Here is a 16,421-nt window from a genome sequence, read left to right as displayed (position 1 = left end):
CCGGGATGATGAGGGTTGTACACAGCTGGAGACCCAAGTTTGGGATACACTGGGATAGACAATACTGACCTAGATGGACCAATAGCCTGACTTTGTAGCAGGCAGCTTCCTACAGTAGATCTTTAAAAAGGATGACTGCTTTCTAGATAAATATGTTCTCGTGCATGCACAAACACAGAGAGAGAGAGAGAAAGAGGGAGTTGCCGTTTTTCAAAGTCCAAGAAGATTCATGACAAACTTGGCCAAGGCAGGACAGGTAGCAAGGAGGACTCTGCCACCCGGTTCAGAAAGCGGTGAAAATGAAATCCCCCAAAGATCAAGGGGTGGGGCAGCTTTTTCAGCCCAAGGGCTGCATTCCCTTTTGGGCAGCCTTCCAGGTGTGGGGCAGAGCCAGAGGCAAAAGCAGATGGAGCCACAAATGTCATTTCCCCCCTTTGTACGGTAATTTCTACACACACTCGCACACCCATCTCTAGCCTCCATTCAGGCAAATTAGGGCCAGTATTGGAGTTCAAGGACACCTTCAAGCCAGGCAAAAACACTTGGGGGTTCAAAGCAGGGCCAGGGTGGGGAGTGGCCTGGGGAAAGGGGTACGAGGGCCAGAGAGAGAGACTTGCGAGTGTGGAATTTGGCCCCCAAACCTGCTGAAGAGAAAAGCCATGCGAGACAAAACAATCCCTGAATCTCTTGAGTTTGCCTCTTAATTAACATAGGGAAATGTCACATGTCTTGGGACACTGCAGAATACTCACTTTCCACAGGACTCTGTGTCTTCTGCCATGCAGCGGTTTCCTAAAATTTTGCCGTACGCTTCGTCATTTTCATCCACATCTTCATCGTCTATACTTTTCACATCCAACTTTTGGAAGCCACAGTCCCCATTGAGATATACAGAATCGTTTTTCAACAAAGGCACACTTTGGTCCCCGCTCAGTTTAGCTAGCGTCTCTCCGGGGCCAGGGGGAGAAGCTACATAGGGGGAAAACCTGTCCAAGTTTTCTTCGGAGCTTTCCCCTGCAACAATTCCCCTTAAGACATCCCCCGGGTTTTGCTCATCTTCCTCATCATCAAACGAAATGATATTTGTGACTTTCTTCTTTTTCTTCATCCGATCTTTTCTGCATTTTAAATCTGCAGAAGAGAGAGAGAGAGATGAACACAGAAGATTTCAAAACACACAGCCTATAAGAAAAGTAGTTTTGTTATTTTAGAAAGCTTATTCTAATTTTACAGGGTAGCATATATGGGGGGGGGGGAAGAGTGTGAATTAATAGTTTTTCAGGATACTAATAAGAGAACTGTAGAGAGGGACCACAAGGGTCATCTAGTCCAACTCCCTGCAATGCAGGAACCTTTCACCCCATGTGGGGCTCAAACCCGCAGTCCTGAGATTAGGAGTCTCATGCTCTACCAACTGAGCTACCCTAATCATTATGCCTAAACCCAGCTTATTTCTAGAATCAAGATTTTATAGCAGATCATTTGAAACCATGGTTTTGTGATAGCCACGGTTTGTGATAGCCATGGTTTTAAAATTCCAAGCTTGGTTTGAATTCGCAAATGTATAGGTGAACTGCAACTTAAGTGCTACTTTTCCATTTTCCAGAGGTGAAGCAAATTGTTGCAATTTTATCAGTTCAGACATCATGCCAAATTATGAGCTTTTAAAAGGTGGCTTTGCACAGCTGTAGAAAGGAAACCAATTTCTTATGAATTTATTCTTCACGTTATTGCTACAGCTCATATGGATTCCCGACGGCAAACACAGATATGACCTAGAACAATGTAGTAGCTTGTCATTCTTAACTTCACAGCGAGAACTCTCGACCTAGTTGCCGTCTCTTGCATGTTTTTTCCCCTTGATACAGATAGAAAAGTCTACAACTTAACTGGCCTATCGTGTGTTTATCGGAATGTGTTAGCTGCTTGACCACCTATGCATGATGAATCTTTATTGCATTTACATCTCCCCTTTCCTCCAAAGACCTCAAGGCAGGGCATGTGGTTCTTCCTCCTCCCCATTACCCCCATAACAACCCTGTGAGGTAGGTTAGGCTAAGAATTAGTGACTGACTCCAGGTCACCCAGTGAGTTTTGTGGCTGAAAGGAGTTTTGAACCCTGGTCTCCCGTGTCCTAGTCCTGCTCTCTAACCATTGCATCATACCATGCAGAAGCAAACAACTGGGTACATGGAAGAGGTGCTGCCTAAGAGATAAGGTATGAGTGAAAACCTCCCAATGTTCAAAATCACAGCTACCATCTAAAACAAGCCTCTTTTCTTGCAGGCTACCTCTGTCAATGCAGTCGGCTCAGTAAGACTTACCACCGCTAAGACTCTTCGATAAAATGGGCAAGGGGTCGGCATCTTGATCCGATTTGATTAAGATCGAAACAGGAGAGGACGCCGTGATTTCTCTGAGGAGGCTGCTAACTCCTTGAGTAGATTCCTTCAACAACGAGGTCACATTCTGTGTGGATTCTTTGAGAAGGTCAGAGACTGTGGGAGGGCACTTGCTTTGCCCATTCAAATCCTTGTTATCAATGTTGATTGCAAAAAGAATAGAATGCAGCCCTTTATATAAAAGCAAAAAAAGAAATGCAATGTAACTCAGGGGACAAATTTACAAAAAAATATTTATTTCATAAAACGTATATACCGCTTGATTGTAAAAGAAACCTCAAAGTGGTTCACAAAAAGAAAAGAACGAACATTATAAGGCTACTTGATCCTTTTAACTTCCCCTCTGTTGCCCAGCAAGGGCACGACAGTCAGCTAATGGAACCCAGTTAGTTTTGCTACAATCTGATGATTATCGGCTTGTGGTAACACGGATGAGGGATTTTTCACTGGTGGCATTAGTCCTGGGCAATGTTCTCCCTGCTAAAATATGGGAGGGTCCCATCAGCATTGGCATTCCACCAGCTCCTGAAGACACAACTCTTTAGGCAAGCGTTACCTTGAAAGGAACTTGTGATTTTACTGTTTAAACCGTGGGGTGGGGTTAAACTGTTTTTAACTGTCATGCTTATTAACTGTTTGTTTTAACTGAGATTGGAACTGTCGCTGGCCATTTCAACTGTGTATTGATTTTATAGATGTAACCTGCTTAGAAGCCATTTTGGCACAGAAGCAGCATATAAATAAATTCATTTCTTCCTATCAGTGCCAAAAACGTTACCCAGCATTGTGTGTTTAAAACATTTCTAGTCCAGTCTTCACCACAAACTGCCCCACAGATCAGACTGATGATACATACCAGCCGCCATAGTGGGAATCATACTAGAGCGCTCTTCATCCATCATGAAGGACCAGTCTTCATAGAAGACACTAGATGTTAAAAAAAGAAGGCAGGACAAAAAGGTAAACAAATCTATACATACGGAAGAGGCTGTGGTTCTTACTAACTCCATTTCAGATGGGGACAGGAGAAGCGCTACACTACTTCTATAAACTGAAAGAGAGCAGAAAAGTGGCAGATGTGTTGCCCATGACACCTTTATGATCTAAAAAAAAGTCAGACTTTTTTTACTACTCTCTTCCAACTCTCAAGACACAGATCAGATACCAAGACTGCACTGTGGCAGAGTGAAGCCAGCCTCAGTTTAGAGAAGAGGCCATAACTCGGTTATGGACAAAGGACTCCTCAATAGTAATTATCTATAGTACTTTGTAAGCTACTGAGGCTTAACATTGCCAAGTGCATTTTTAAAAGCTCAGGGACTGGCTTTCTCCAAATCCCATTAAAACTACTATAAAGATTGTGTATAAAGAACCCGCCAACCTATCCCCACCACCACCCTCTACAATGCTAACAGCCACAGCAATAGCCAAACACCAAACACAACAGGGTGACCAAACCTCATGGCCATCAGTCCCTCAACCCAACCACATGCATTACTCATCTACTTCCCAACCTTGTGTTATGCCCAGACCAGCCACTTTATACAGGCGTTTCCCAACAGGTGACTTTCCTGATGTTGTTGGACTACAGTTCCCACCAGTCCCAGCCAGCATGGCCAATGGTGGTGGATGATGGGAGCTGTGGTCTAAAACATTCAGAGGGCACCAGGATGAAGAAGACCACTATAGATGATAGGTTAACCAAGGGAGTGAAGGGTTAAGGCATAGGTAAACTCTGATCTACAGAGACCATAGCTGTGTTATGAGGATTAGAGTCTGCGTCCTGAAGAAATAGAGCTAATGAAGACTTTTCTTTGCACAGTAAACAGAACTCTCTCATGCGCACTCTTCCATGGAAGATAAGTGAGCTAGAGAGGGCCAGATGCAGCTAGCAAGTCTAATAAGCCATGGATTATGAGCCCTGAGAGACAGCCTCCATCCACCCCACTGCCTTCAGGGCAGCAGGTGAACAGAATGAAATGGGAAACCATGGTTTAACGAAACACCGAGTCAGGAGGTCAAGGGGAGGGATGGTGACAGAGCGCATGGGCACAAGGCTAATTCTCCAACTAATAAACCATGATTTATCAGACAATTGCACTTAAACCAAGTCAATATGTATGGGAGCATGTGGAAGATTGAGCAGGAAGTGTGTGTGTATGAAATGATATAGGCCAAGTGACTTGCCTAAGGTCAGTATCTGTTTGTGGGTTTTTTCATACAGCCTCTTGGGTACCTTAAAACAAAATTGGAAGACTGAAGACTCATACAAAATTGTTATGTACCTAATGCATTTGGAATCATCCCTATCTAGCTATCTAGCTATCTATCTTCTGCTGCAGCAGAATTGCCTATAATTGCGAATTACTTAAATTATGACCAAACACTTCGCTGTTTAATATCAAATTAGTACGTCATCTGTTCATGCCATAAATAATAATAATAATAATAAATTTTTATTTATATCCCGCCCTCCCCAGCCGAAGCCGGGCTCAGGGCGGCTAACAACAATAAAACAGTAGCCTGTTGCAGCCTGTTGCTGCAGTTTCAGGCGGCTCATCAGGAAGCCTCTGCCAGTAGAAATTTACCTGTCGGGAAAAGGGTCAAAAAAAGGGAAGTTACCTCAGCCTGCTTTTATCTGCAAGCAGCATGTGAAAGTATCTTTCTAAGGAATGTTCATTCAGCGCACAGCGCAGCCAAGCACGACCTCTGCCAACGTCTGTGGTAATATTCCTCAGGGAGTAGAAACGCTGCAGCTCATGTTTATTTAGAACTTCTTTCACATAGTACCAGAACACCGGCTCTGAAAAAGTATGAATTCATAGGCACACATAAGATCATCTGAAATCTTATCGGCAAAAATCCCAGGAGACAGAGAAGTACTGCCATCGTCAGCTCCACAATTCAGATGGAAGGGGGCCATTTTCCAACAAAGCACGAACAATAACTTAGCTCCAGTTCCCCTTCAGCTCACCCAGAGAAGACATCCTGGTTTCTTCAACCATGCTTTCCCATGATATTCAAACTAGGATCCTGGTTAAAGGGCTCCCTACAAACCAGGGTTGGAAGCCTGGATCCTGATTTGCAGGAAGTGCCGAAACCACAGGTGCCTGGTTAGAACATCACAGGATGGGAAACAGTGGCTATGGAACCAGGAAGTCTCCTCTGCAGCTGAGCAATTGAGGAAAATGCAGAAAAATAGGGGGGGGGGGAATACTTAAACTCATTGCTGATTCACACAAACCATGTTGTTGTTTTTTGAGTGGCCTCATTGCATCTGAACAGGGCCTCATAACCCTGGTGACAATTCCCAAATAATCATTATTTCAAGTCACACTTTTTAATCTTCGGCCAACTGCACGCAGGGTAATTAAAGCAACAAGCTACCCATTCTGTTCTTGAAAACGCTAGCTGAATGCTTTGAAAGCAGTTTTCCAGCTGGTTGATAATGTAACCACATACTGTATCTTCTTGAATGGAAATAGCTTTGAAGCGATTCACAAGCTATCCCTACAGAATTGAATTTTTACCGCCAGGCCTAATCTCCTGTGTCGAAAGGTCATCATACTCACCGTTTAATTAGCATAGCCTAGCCAAACTTGTAGCACAATCCAATGCAGATCTAAGTCCCACTGTGTTCAAGAGGGTTTCCTCCCAGGCAAGTATGCTTAGGGGAGAACATTTCTACTCCTGATTTAGGGGAAATTTTAATTAACAGAGACGTTTAAGGATAAGTGCCTGTTCTTTAAGCAGAGTATTAAAAACAGATTCCAAGGAATTGAAAAGCTTGATAATGGGTAAAGAGATTATAAAAGCTTTTGCTTTCCAAGTCATCTATTTAGCAAACCCTCTTCAAACTGTTATGATGAGACCAGCCTGGCCTACCGTTTGCCTCAGCATCACAAGTACATATTAAAAAACTACATTATCCTGCCTCAAACCATTGTTCTACTTTGCTCAGCATTGTCTAAACTGACTGGCAGCAACTCTCCAGTGTTTATCTCTGTTAAGTAGGGGGAGGGGGGAATAAGAATGATATGTTTCTGGATAATATGTTTTGTTTTAATTTTGAATAAAAAAAGTTATTAAAAAAATAAAATAAAAGTAGGATATATGTGGATCGGCTCAAAATAATGCATGCAGCCCACCACAAAAAATGGTGGCTGTGCACACACCATACATTTAAAGGACCCACCCTACCCCCGGGAAATAACCCTGGAAACTGTAGTTTGTTAAAGGTCCTGGGAATTGTAGCTCTGGGAGGTGTAAACTACAGTTCCCATGATTCCTTGGGGGAAGTCATGTGCTGTAAATGTATGGTGCGTTTGAAGCAGCGGAGACCCAAACTAATAAGAATAGTCGTTTCTCTTCCATTCCAGCAGCATTATTGAAATCTCATGTGTTGCCAGCTGTTTACATGCAAGACAGACTGTTTAAACTTTTTTTTTAATCAAAAAGAAAAAAGAAAAAGAGCTGAGCGCCTTGGAAGCCCAAATTACCCATTTCAGCTTTACTGGAGAAGCCTGCTGCCTGCTTGATAGCTGCTGCTGTTAAGGCTAATCCCCGGGTCCTCTTCAAGCCATGCTGAAGCACAGATTCGAACTGAGCACAGAGACATGTAACTCTGCAAAACAGACAAAGCTTAATAAGAAGCACCGTAGGAAAGGGAGAAGGGGAGAAACAAGATTTAAAGGCACTCTCCACCTCCCAGTTTAAGTCAATGCAAAACGGTAACGATACCCCAGTTTAGCACAGAAACCTATTTCACTGATTGCTGCAATCAGACCTCAAAACCTGCTGGTTCCTGCTACTCATCCGCAAGTCAAGGTCAAAAGAGGCTTCCTATCCACTTTACTCAGCAAAACAGGGAAGGATGGGAAAGCAGGAGGAATGGGAGCCAAACCCGATGCAGAGACCCAATCACAGAAACAGACACACTCAGTTCACAAGTCCTACGGCATGAATTTCAGGGTTGGGTGGAAGAAATGGTAAAGAGGTGCACAGGATTCATAAGCAACTGGTGGATTCCACTGTTAACCCATGGAATTCATTGCCACAAGACGTGGTGACGGTCAACAACTCAGGTGGCTTAGGGTTAGACAAAGTCATGGAGAGTAAGACATTGGTCTGCTCATCACGATGACTACAGGCTGTCTCCAGAGCCAGCATGCCTAAAGATTTGTTCTTGGCTCCAGCTTGTGGTTAGTGAGGAGAGAGCTGAAGCACAAGCCCTGGTTCAGAAGACACACTAAGCCACACAGACATAAGTAAAGGTAAAGGGACCCCTGACCATTAGGTCCAGTCGTGGTCGACTCTGGGGTTGCGGTGCTCATCTCGCTTTACTGGCCGAGGGAGCCGGCGTACAGCTTCCGGGTCATGTGGCCAGCATGACTAAGCCCCTTCTGGCGAATCAGAGCAGCGCACGGAAACGCCGTTTACCTTCCCACCAGAGTGGTACCTATTTATCTACTTGCACTTTGACGTGCTTTCGAACTGCTAGGTTGGCAGGAGCAGGGACTGAGCAATGGGAGCTTGCCCTGTCGCAAGGATTCGAACCGGCGACCTTCTGATCAGCAAGTCCTAGGCTCTGTGCTTTAACCCACAGCGCCACCCGCGTCCCCAAGCCACACAGACATAGGGTGCAGCAAATAAGGGCCAGGGAGGAGTAAAGAAGCTATGAATGCCCATGTGGCTACGTTACTGGCTGGGGTTCCATTTAGATCGCACATAATCCCTGCTATGAAACAGCCACACTGGTTGTCAGTTCATTTCCAGGCCTCATTTAAGGTGCTCATGTTAGTACTAAAATCTCTAAATGACTCAGGTGCCAAATACCATCTACTTCCCCACAGACATCCTTGGGGATTAAGATAGGCAGAGGGAGGCTTCTTGGTAGGTCCACCACCCTCAGAGGTTCGGGTGGAGGTGGCCCAGGAGAAGCCATTCTCTGGCACCCCCAAGTTGTGGAACTCCCTCCCCAAAGCCTGGAATCTTCCTCAGAAAGCTTTCGGCCAATGCTAAAGATCCTGGCTTTTGACACCTGATGTTATCTTCCCCAGAGCCTGATTAACCCCACAAGGCATAGAAATAATGAAACCTTATAACTTCCAACAAGCGCTACAAATCTTCCCACATTGAGATGGAAATGAAACTGAAGAATGGGGAAGTTCTGCCATCGCTTCTTCCCAAAATAAGCTCAAGAGAATTTCCATTCTAAGAAAAACAACAAAGATTATACCATTGCGGGAAATAACTTATTTCTTAGTCACAGCAATCCCCAGGGGAGCTTGATGAACCTGAAGGACCAACAATTATTGAAACCCCTTTCAAGGACCAATTTATTTGGGGGGGGTGGCAAGTCAAGTAAGATGCTGCTGTTGTGCATCCTATGGTACTGCCCCCACCATGTGTTGCAGAGGTTGTAAACGCTTGCCTCATACCATCCTGCACACAGCACAAACACAACTCTCTAACAACTACCTCCCCACTCTCCCAGACTAGCCTGAATGTACATATCAGGCAAAATGAAGCATTAAGCCAGCTGATGACACATATGACTAAAAACAAGTGGCATTTATTCAATATCCTTTCAGACTTACCTGCTGTCCGAATCGGAAGCAATCTCCTTCCTCCCTCCAAATCTGATCTGGCACTGTAATGAACAGATATGTCAGCATCAATGGCGTGATGAGGAGAGTTTTAAATATGTTGATGCTCAACTTAATTGAGTCACCATACACCTTTAGTTAAAACGCCAATTTTTATTTTTTTAACTATGTAGTAGTTATTTTTGGAACTATGTAGGTGAAAGAAGCACAATGTTTAGCTGTAAAATCAAACTGCCGTTCCATTTTACAAAAGTCCACATGTATTGGCTTAGTTCAAGGGTTTTCACCCTTTTTGAGTCCACAGCTCCCTTTACCATTCTTTACCATTGTATTCTTTCTGCGCACCCCTGTGGGTCTCAGGATCTCAATTATGTGCCCCCCGCTTGCCTGCAGAGATGTCAGTCTCTCACCTTTTTCGAACACCCTCCTTTTTGGAGTGCTTCCTCAGCCTCCTCTCCTCTCTTCTTGGGAGTCCTCCAGGCTGCCGCTCCTGGTCTCTGAGCTGCCACCCCCCACCCTAAAGAGAAGTGCCTCCTCATGCCGCCCCCCCCCCAGGGGCCTGGGAAGAGAATGCCCCCAGGCTTAGTGGCCTGACAGAGATGCAAGAGGGCATCAGAGGACGGAGGGAAAGAAAGAGGGGCAGAGGCCAGTGTTGGCTGTGGCACTCCTGACCATCATTTAGGCTCCAGGGGTCAGCAAACTTTTTCAGTCCACTGTCCCTCAGACCTTGGGGGGGGGCCAGATTATATTTTAAGGGGGGAATGAATGAATTCCTATGCCCCACAAATAGCCCAGAGATGCATTTTAAATAAAAGCACACATTCTACTCATGTAAAAACACCAGGCAGGCCCCATAAATAACCCAGAGATGCATTTTAAATACAGTGGTGCCCCGTAAGACGAATGCCTCGCAAGACGAAAAACTCACTAGATGAAAGAGTTTTCCGTTTTTTGTGTCGTTCCGCAAGACGAATTTCCCTATGGGCTTGCTTCGCAAGACGAAATGTCTTGCGAGTTCTTGCGAGTTTGTTTCCTTTTTCTTAAAGCCGCTAAGCCGTTAATAGCCGCTAAGCCGCTAATAGCCGCTAAGCCGCTAATAGCCGTGCTTCGCAAGACGAAAAAACCGCAAGATGAAGAGACTCGCGGAACGGATTAATTTCGTCTTGCGAGGCACCACTGTACAAGCACACATTCTACTCATGTAAAAACACGCTGATTCCCGGACCATCCGCAGGCTGGATTTAGAAGGCGATTGGGCCACAACCGGCCCCCGGGCCTTAGTTTGCCTACCGATGATTTAGGGCAGAGGTGAATAATCTCATGCATTCCAGATGCTGCTAGCCTATGACTCCCATCATCCCCGACAACTGAGCTACGCTGGCTGGAACTAATGCAAGCTGACACACAACATCGAGGAGGCTAAAAGTTCTCCAAACCTGGTCTCATGGCTAGATGAACTTGTGTAACTTCTTTTCTTTTCTGGCTTCAAACCACAGCTTTATTGTTACTGCCTCTTTTCTCAAGCTGCACTGGGAGCTTTTCCTTGAAGAGCAGCCAGTAAGTACTCAAAATAAAAGTGCAAAGAAATTTGCAGAAGGCCAAAAAAGAAAGAAGAAGTTCCAGTTCAAGTGTCTCTGCTATTGCTTCCGCATGAGAAATATGGCCAAAGCTGCCAAACTTCTCCAAATCCTCTGCAACTAACTTGAATACAGGAAAGGAGCCATGAGCGCAGATGATCCGGCAAGTAAATTTCTGGAGCTCTACGGATTTACTTGTCCTGGCCAACTGCTATTCAAACTAAGTGGTGATTTGCCAAAGGAAAGTGAGGGTGCTTCCAGCCTGTCAGTATTTTGCAGAAGGTATTCAAGTGCATACTAGAAATCTAAGTGGATTGAAGTGTTCCATTGCCCAGATACAGCAAACACTTTTTAAAAAAAATTCTGACTTTTTGCTGTTAGGAGAGGAATATACTGAAAAGTAAGGGGTGATTAGTGGTAAGACATATATGCACTGTGCAGCCAAATCAGGATGAATGATTGTCGTCATATAACCTCTGCTCAAAAAAAACCCAGAACGAATGTTCCGTAACAGGCATAGGCAAACTCCGGCCCTCCAGATATTTGGGACTACAATTCCCATCTTCCCTGACCACTGATCCTATTAGCTAGGGATGATGGGAATTGCAGTCCCAAACATCTGGAGGGCCAGAGTTTGCCTATGCCTGTTCCATAAAAACCAGACTGGGCACCATTTAACCTCCGCCAAAGCTTTATGCAAGTAAACAGCTCAGTAAAAACTCAATACACAGATCATCTGGAAGAGCCCTTAAGGTCCAGGATTATTTGGGAACATTGCAAAAACAAAGCAATGACACATATTGCAACACAGCTATTTAGAATTGCATCAAATGAGACAGCTCCAACTATTATTAGAAAGGTTTCAAGTATGGAGGCACCCTCTCCTCTTTGTAGGCCCAACTTCTTACCTGTTTAACTGCATCCAATAACCTCTCCAGGAGAAACTGTCTTTTTGCCACGTTGTTCTGCAACCCTAGAATTCAAGAAAGCAGAGGGGGCTATATATTAAATATACTGCCCAGTTAAGGGGGGAGGATACTTTGCTTTTTGCCCTAGCAGTGCCTTCCCTAATCACATTAATTACAGCAACTTATATGTGGGTGGCGCTGTGGGTTAAATCACTGAACCTCTTGGGCTTGCCGATCAAAAGGTTGGCGGTTCAAATCCCCGCGATGGGGTGAGCTACCGTTGTTCGGTCCCTGCTCCTGCCAACCTAGCAGTTCGAAAGCACGCCAGTGCAAGTAGATAAATAGGTACCGCTCTGGTGGGAAGGTAAACGGCGTTTCCGTGCACTGCTCTGGTTTCGCCAGAAGCGGCTTAGTCATGCTGGCCACACGACCCAGAAAAACTGTTTGCGGAAGCGGAGAAACACCGGCTCCCTCAGCCTGTAAAGCAAGATGAGTGCTGCAACCCCAGAGTCGTTCACGACTGGATTTAATTGTCAGGGGTCCCTTTACCTTTATATCAATTATGATAACTGATATATTGTACTGAAAGCACCTCACAATTTTTAAATGAAGCAAATTTTAAATGCAAATTGTCAAAACAGCAGTCATTAAAACATTTTAAGAGGTCATGTTTGAGAAAAAGCACAGTGGAGTAAGATGTCTGCCAAAGGGTCAGATGTACATCCTGGGAGGCTGTTTCTTATTCAGGCATGAATTAAACAATTAGAACACATCAAAAAGGGTTAAAGCAACTTATAATCACAGAAATAAGGTGGGTCCTAAAAATATACACCTCAGATGTCAAAAGCCAAGGTAAAGAAGTGTGCCTTCAGCATTCACTGAAAGCTGTTTAATGAAGATTAGCAATTCAGTAGGGAAGGAATTCCACCACTTATGGGCTCCTGCAAAGAAAGCCCTCTCCAGGGCTGCCACCGCTGCAAAATCCTGAGGGCACCGGAACACCAGTGGGGCCCCCCCTGCCAATCATAACCCCCAAGGGGCTCTTCAGGGAACAAGATGGTCCTTCAGGTACAGTGATATCTTGGTTCTCAAACTTAATCTATTCCGGAAGTCCGTTCCAAAACCAAAGCATTCCAAACCCAAGGCACACTTTCCCATAGAAAGTAATGCAAAATGGATTAATCCATTCCAGACCTTTAAAAACATCCCCTAAAACAGTGATTTAACATGAATTTTACTATCTAACGAGACCATTGATCCATAAAATGAAAGCAATAAACAATGTACTGCAGTCACACAATCAATCAATCAATCAGTAACTGAACTGGGTTCCACACAGTCACAAAAAATGCAACAAAAATGCAAAATAAATAGCAAAAACAGACAGACCTCAGTGTAACACTCAAAACGGAAGTGTGGCACTCAAAACGGTGCACGTTTGGCTTCCAAAAAAGGTTCGCAAACCAGAACACTTACTTCCAGGTTTACAGTGTTTAGGTTCCAAGTTGCTTGAGTACTAAGGTGTTTGAGAACCAAGGTATTGGGGACCTGAGTTGTTTAGGGCTTTAAACACCAGCATGAGCATCTTGGATTGGGCCTGGGAACAAACTGGCAACCACTGCAGCTGTTTTAAGGCATAAGCCTGAGAAACAGCTCTGTCAAACTCAACAGACAACTTGCATTTTTGCTTCCTAGTGAAGGTATCAAGGACAGCAGAGAGAAACCAATGGCGACTGTGTCCTAACGGACCCAACGAATGAAAAACATTGCCTAAACTTTAGCTCTGTATGTAACTGAAGCAATAGAAGCTGGGGCACTTTTCATGCCAAGTACGGTATTTTTCCATGTATAAGACGCCCCCATGTATAAGACGCCCCCTATTTTGGGGGAGTCCAAATTAATAAAACACCCCCAGCAAAAACCGTGTATAAGACAAGCCCCAATTTCAAACCTAATTTTGGTTAAAAAAAAAACCTAGTCTTATACATGGAAAAATACGGTAGTTTTGACAAGAGGCGTTTGCAAGGAGCCAGACGTGCAGAAAACAGCACTTGCAAGAGCTCTGCTGAGTAGGACCAAGAGGCTGTCCAGTCCAAAGTCTTGTTTCCAGCAAGGTGACTTTGGAAAGCTGACAACGCAAGACATGAACACAGCAGTCCTTTCGCCTGTTGTTCCCCAGCAACTGGCATTCAGAGGCTGCTGCCTCTGGTCCTGGAGGAAGAACACAACACAGTCACCATGACTAGTAGTCACCAATACTCTTGCCCTCTATGAACTTGTCTAATCTGCTTTTTAAACCCTGAAGAGCCACTGCCAGTCAGATGAGGCGATACTGAGCTACATGGATCAACTGTCTGGGACTTGCCATTTCTATTTATTTATAAAAGTATTTATATACTGCCATCTCATAAAATGCCACAGAAGTGTACGGAATGCAGACCACCACATGTAGACAATACAACATTAAAGGCAGCTTTCAATGATGGACCAGTGGTTTTAAAGATAATAAATAATAATAATAATAATAATAATAATGCTGTTCATAATATTCTCCAGCATTATCCAGCTCTGATATAACCACAGTTTCAAAAAACAAACAAACCCCAAACTCCCCACTCTGCTTGTAGAACTGAAATTCAATTAGTCAGCGTGAACGAAAAACGATTACTCAGCCTGCTGCCGCATTCGCAGCGTTTCTGAAACGTATAGATTTCAAGCTCATAACCCAAGCTGGTCTCCGTGACGCTGTGGGAGTCCAGCTCACCCTGACGAGGGCCCCTGCCAGCTGTGGCTCTTCTTAAAGGTTCAAGAATCGCTGGAGGTTCCCATCTGTGGCCTACGGGAACAGGGTCAATGATAGATTGTGGTGGGAGAATCAGGAAAGCTAAGTATCAGGAAGGAAGTAACATAGGAAGCTGCTGTGCCGAACCATTGGTCCATCGAGCTCAACGTTGTCTACACGGACTGGAAGTAGATCTCCAGGATTTTAGACAGGGGTCTCTCTTGGCTCTAACTGGAGATACCAGGGTTTGAACTGGGTGCCTTCTGCATGCAAAGCAGATGTGCTACAAATGAGCTACAGAAAGTCTCTGAGAAGCAAACACACTCTCCCCTAGGTGAGTGCTCTGCTTACCAGGGGTGACCTGTCCCGTTTCACTGCCCGGGTCAAAACAGGAAGGTGCTGCCCTGCCCACGGAACACCACCACCCTTTGCCACCCAGGCCAAAGCCTCGCTTACCAGGTCTTGAGACTGTGGCTTGCAGATTCCAGCGAGATCTCGTGGGGCTTTCACGAGATCTCACTCGAACTGAGAAGCTGCCATTGCTGTTTCTCTAGTTTCTCTAGTGGTAGCAGAGGTGACCCTTGTATCCTATTGCCTGAGCCAACTGCCTCAGTCTGCTTACCATCATGCTGTTGAAATATCTGATCCACTGCCATCAATTTTCAGCACAACATTGCCCTGGTATGAGAAAGAGACAGAAGCAGGCACCAGTTGGCCTCCAGAGAGTTGCCTCTGCCTCCTACTAAGGTGTAACAGGAATCTCGGATAACATGACACTACTGTGCTTGAAGGAAATCTCACATAATGACTAGACCCTCAGAAGAGGAGGATGAACCATTGATTAAGCTTAGTACTGGTTCTCCAGAGAGTTCAGAGGCTGAACCAGAAAGCAGAGAAGAGCAGCAACTTTTACGTAGGTCTGAGAGAGCAACGAAGGGTGTACCACCCAAGAGGTATTCAAAGGAGTTTGCTAACCTTGCATATGTTGCTATTGTAAACGACCAAGGACAGATTGAAGCTGTGTCTGAGTCAGAGACAAAGGCACAACAGAGAGTTGTTAACCAAGGTAATGCGAAGTCACACAACCAGAGAGGTACATTGGTTAAACCAGTGGCGGGTAGTTCCAAGGGTGGAACTGAAACAACAGGGGAATGTTATAAATATAACAACTGTTTGTTTTCTTCTCTGGATGACGCTTTGCTCGCGGCACACATTGATACTTTAGGGGGAGTATGTTACCATAAAGCACCAATGCTGCAGCAAGCAAAGGCTCTAGCAGCTCAGCCAGCTGCTTGTGGCTGGAAAGCCAGACAGGATGTTTGTGACTGTTGCCATGGGAACAAAGGGGCAGTCCATTCTGTACTGAGCACCGGATGTTAGCTCAGTGTGTGTGTGTCATATGACCCGTACTGGATGTACTTGGGAGGAGTTTTCTTCTTGCTGTTGTTGAGTGCAGACATGATTCTCTGTACTGATGTAAGAGGCAGAAATAAAGGATGTAAATAGTTTTCTGTCTGCTTCTTTCCCCTCCCTGGGGACACCAAAGGGGAGAGAGGAAGAACGGTGTGTTCCTCTCATACATCTGAGAAGAATCGCCGGACCTCGCCTGCTTATCAGCAGAGGTATGGGACAAGGGGAGGTCGACAGGAATATCTGCTGGTGCCTACGCTTGTGGCACATTCCTCTGACCCAGGCAGAATTCCAACAATACAAGTGCTTTAAAGGAGGTAGAACATCAAAGCTCTCCCTTTGCTCTTGGAGAAGTAACAATACCAAAGGAAGAATATGATGATGGAGGTGTTAGGGGTGTTAAGGGATGGGTAGTGCCTCTGATGGGGGTCACATCATGCTCCTTCTGGACCAGTTTGTCCATCTTTGGTCTCCACCCTGCACTCACCTGTGGCTTCTAGAAACTGTCAGCATGTGACAGCGGCCACACCTCAGGAACGGCCTTGACTGGCCAGCTAAACTAGGTGATGGGAGCCAATAGGTCTCAAACCCTTGGTAAGTTAGGGACTTTCCCTGCATGCAAAAACAGGCTCTGGCATATTGAGCAAATGAACTGAAAATAAAATATAAAATACTGATAGATGCAAAAGAGAGAGGGGATTTCTCCCTGCCGGATATGAGATTGTATTATGAAG

The 16,421-nt window shown here is 45.0% G+C and overlaps 2 protein-coding genes across 7 annotated transcripts in view; one reads left to right on the top strand and one right to left on the bottom strand.

Annotated features, from left to right (window-relative positions):
* The window catches only part of LOC308463448 (transmembrane protein 238-like), a 166,317-nt gene that overhangs the window by 72,257 nt on the left and 77,639 nt on the right, over positions 1-16,421 (top strand). The gene's annotated exons all lie outside the window — the stretch shown is intronic.
* Positions 1-16,421, bottom strand: part of SNX29 (sorting nexin 29) — a 225,936-nt gene that overhangs the window by 204,984 nt on the left and 4,531 nt on the right. For 5 of the 6 annotated variants that reach the window (XM_080981819.1, XM_080981821.1, XM_080981822.1 and 2 more), the window contains exons 2-8: positions 11,496-11,560; positions 9,002-9,054; positions 6,902-7,026; positions 5,025-5,205; positions 3,259-3,329; positions 2,325-2,573; positions 753-1,131 (exon numbers count right to left, since the gene is read on the bottom strand). In XM_080981819.1, the coding sequence (XP_080837945.1) occupies positions 753-1,131; positions 2,325-2,573; positions 3,259-3,329; positions 5,025-5,205; positions 6,902-7,026; positions 9,002-9,054; positions 11,496-11,560 (1,123 nt within the window). The remainder of the gene's footprint in view (positions 1-752; positions 1,132-2,324; positions 2,574-3,258; positions 3,330-5,024; positions 5,206-6,901; positions 7,027-9,001; positions 9,055-11,495; positions 11,561-16,421) is intronic. The other variant, XM_080981823.1, reaches the window with a different exon arrangement.

The sequence above is a fragment of the Podarcis pityusensis genome (genome assembly GCF_964106645.2).
Source record: "Podarcis pityusensis genome assembly, chromosome: 14".
Lineage (NCBI taxonomy): Eukaryota > Metazoa > Chordata > Lepidosauria > Squamata > Lacertidae > Podarcis > Podarcis pityusensis.
Note: the sequence above shows the minus strand (reverse complement) of the source record. Positions and strands in the feature narration are given on the sequence as shown.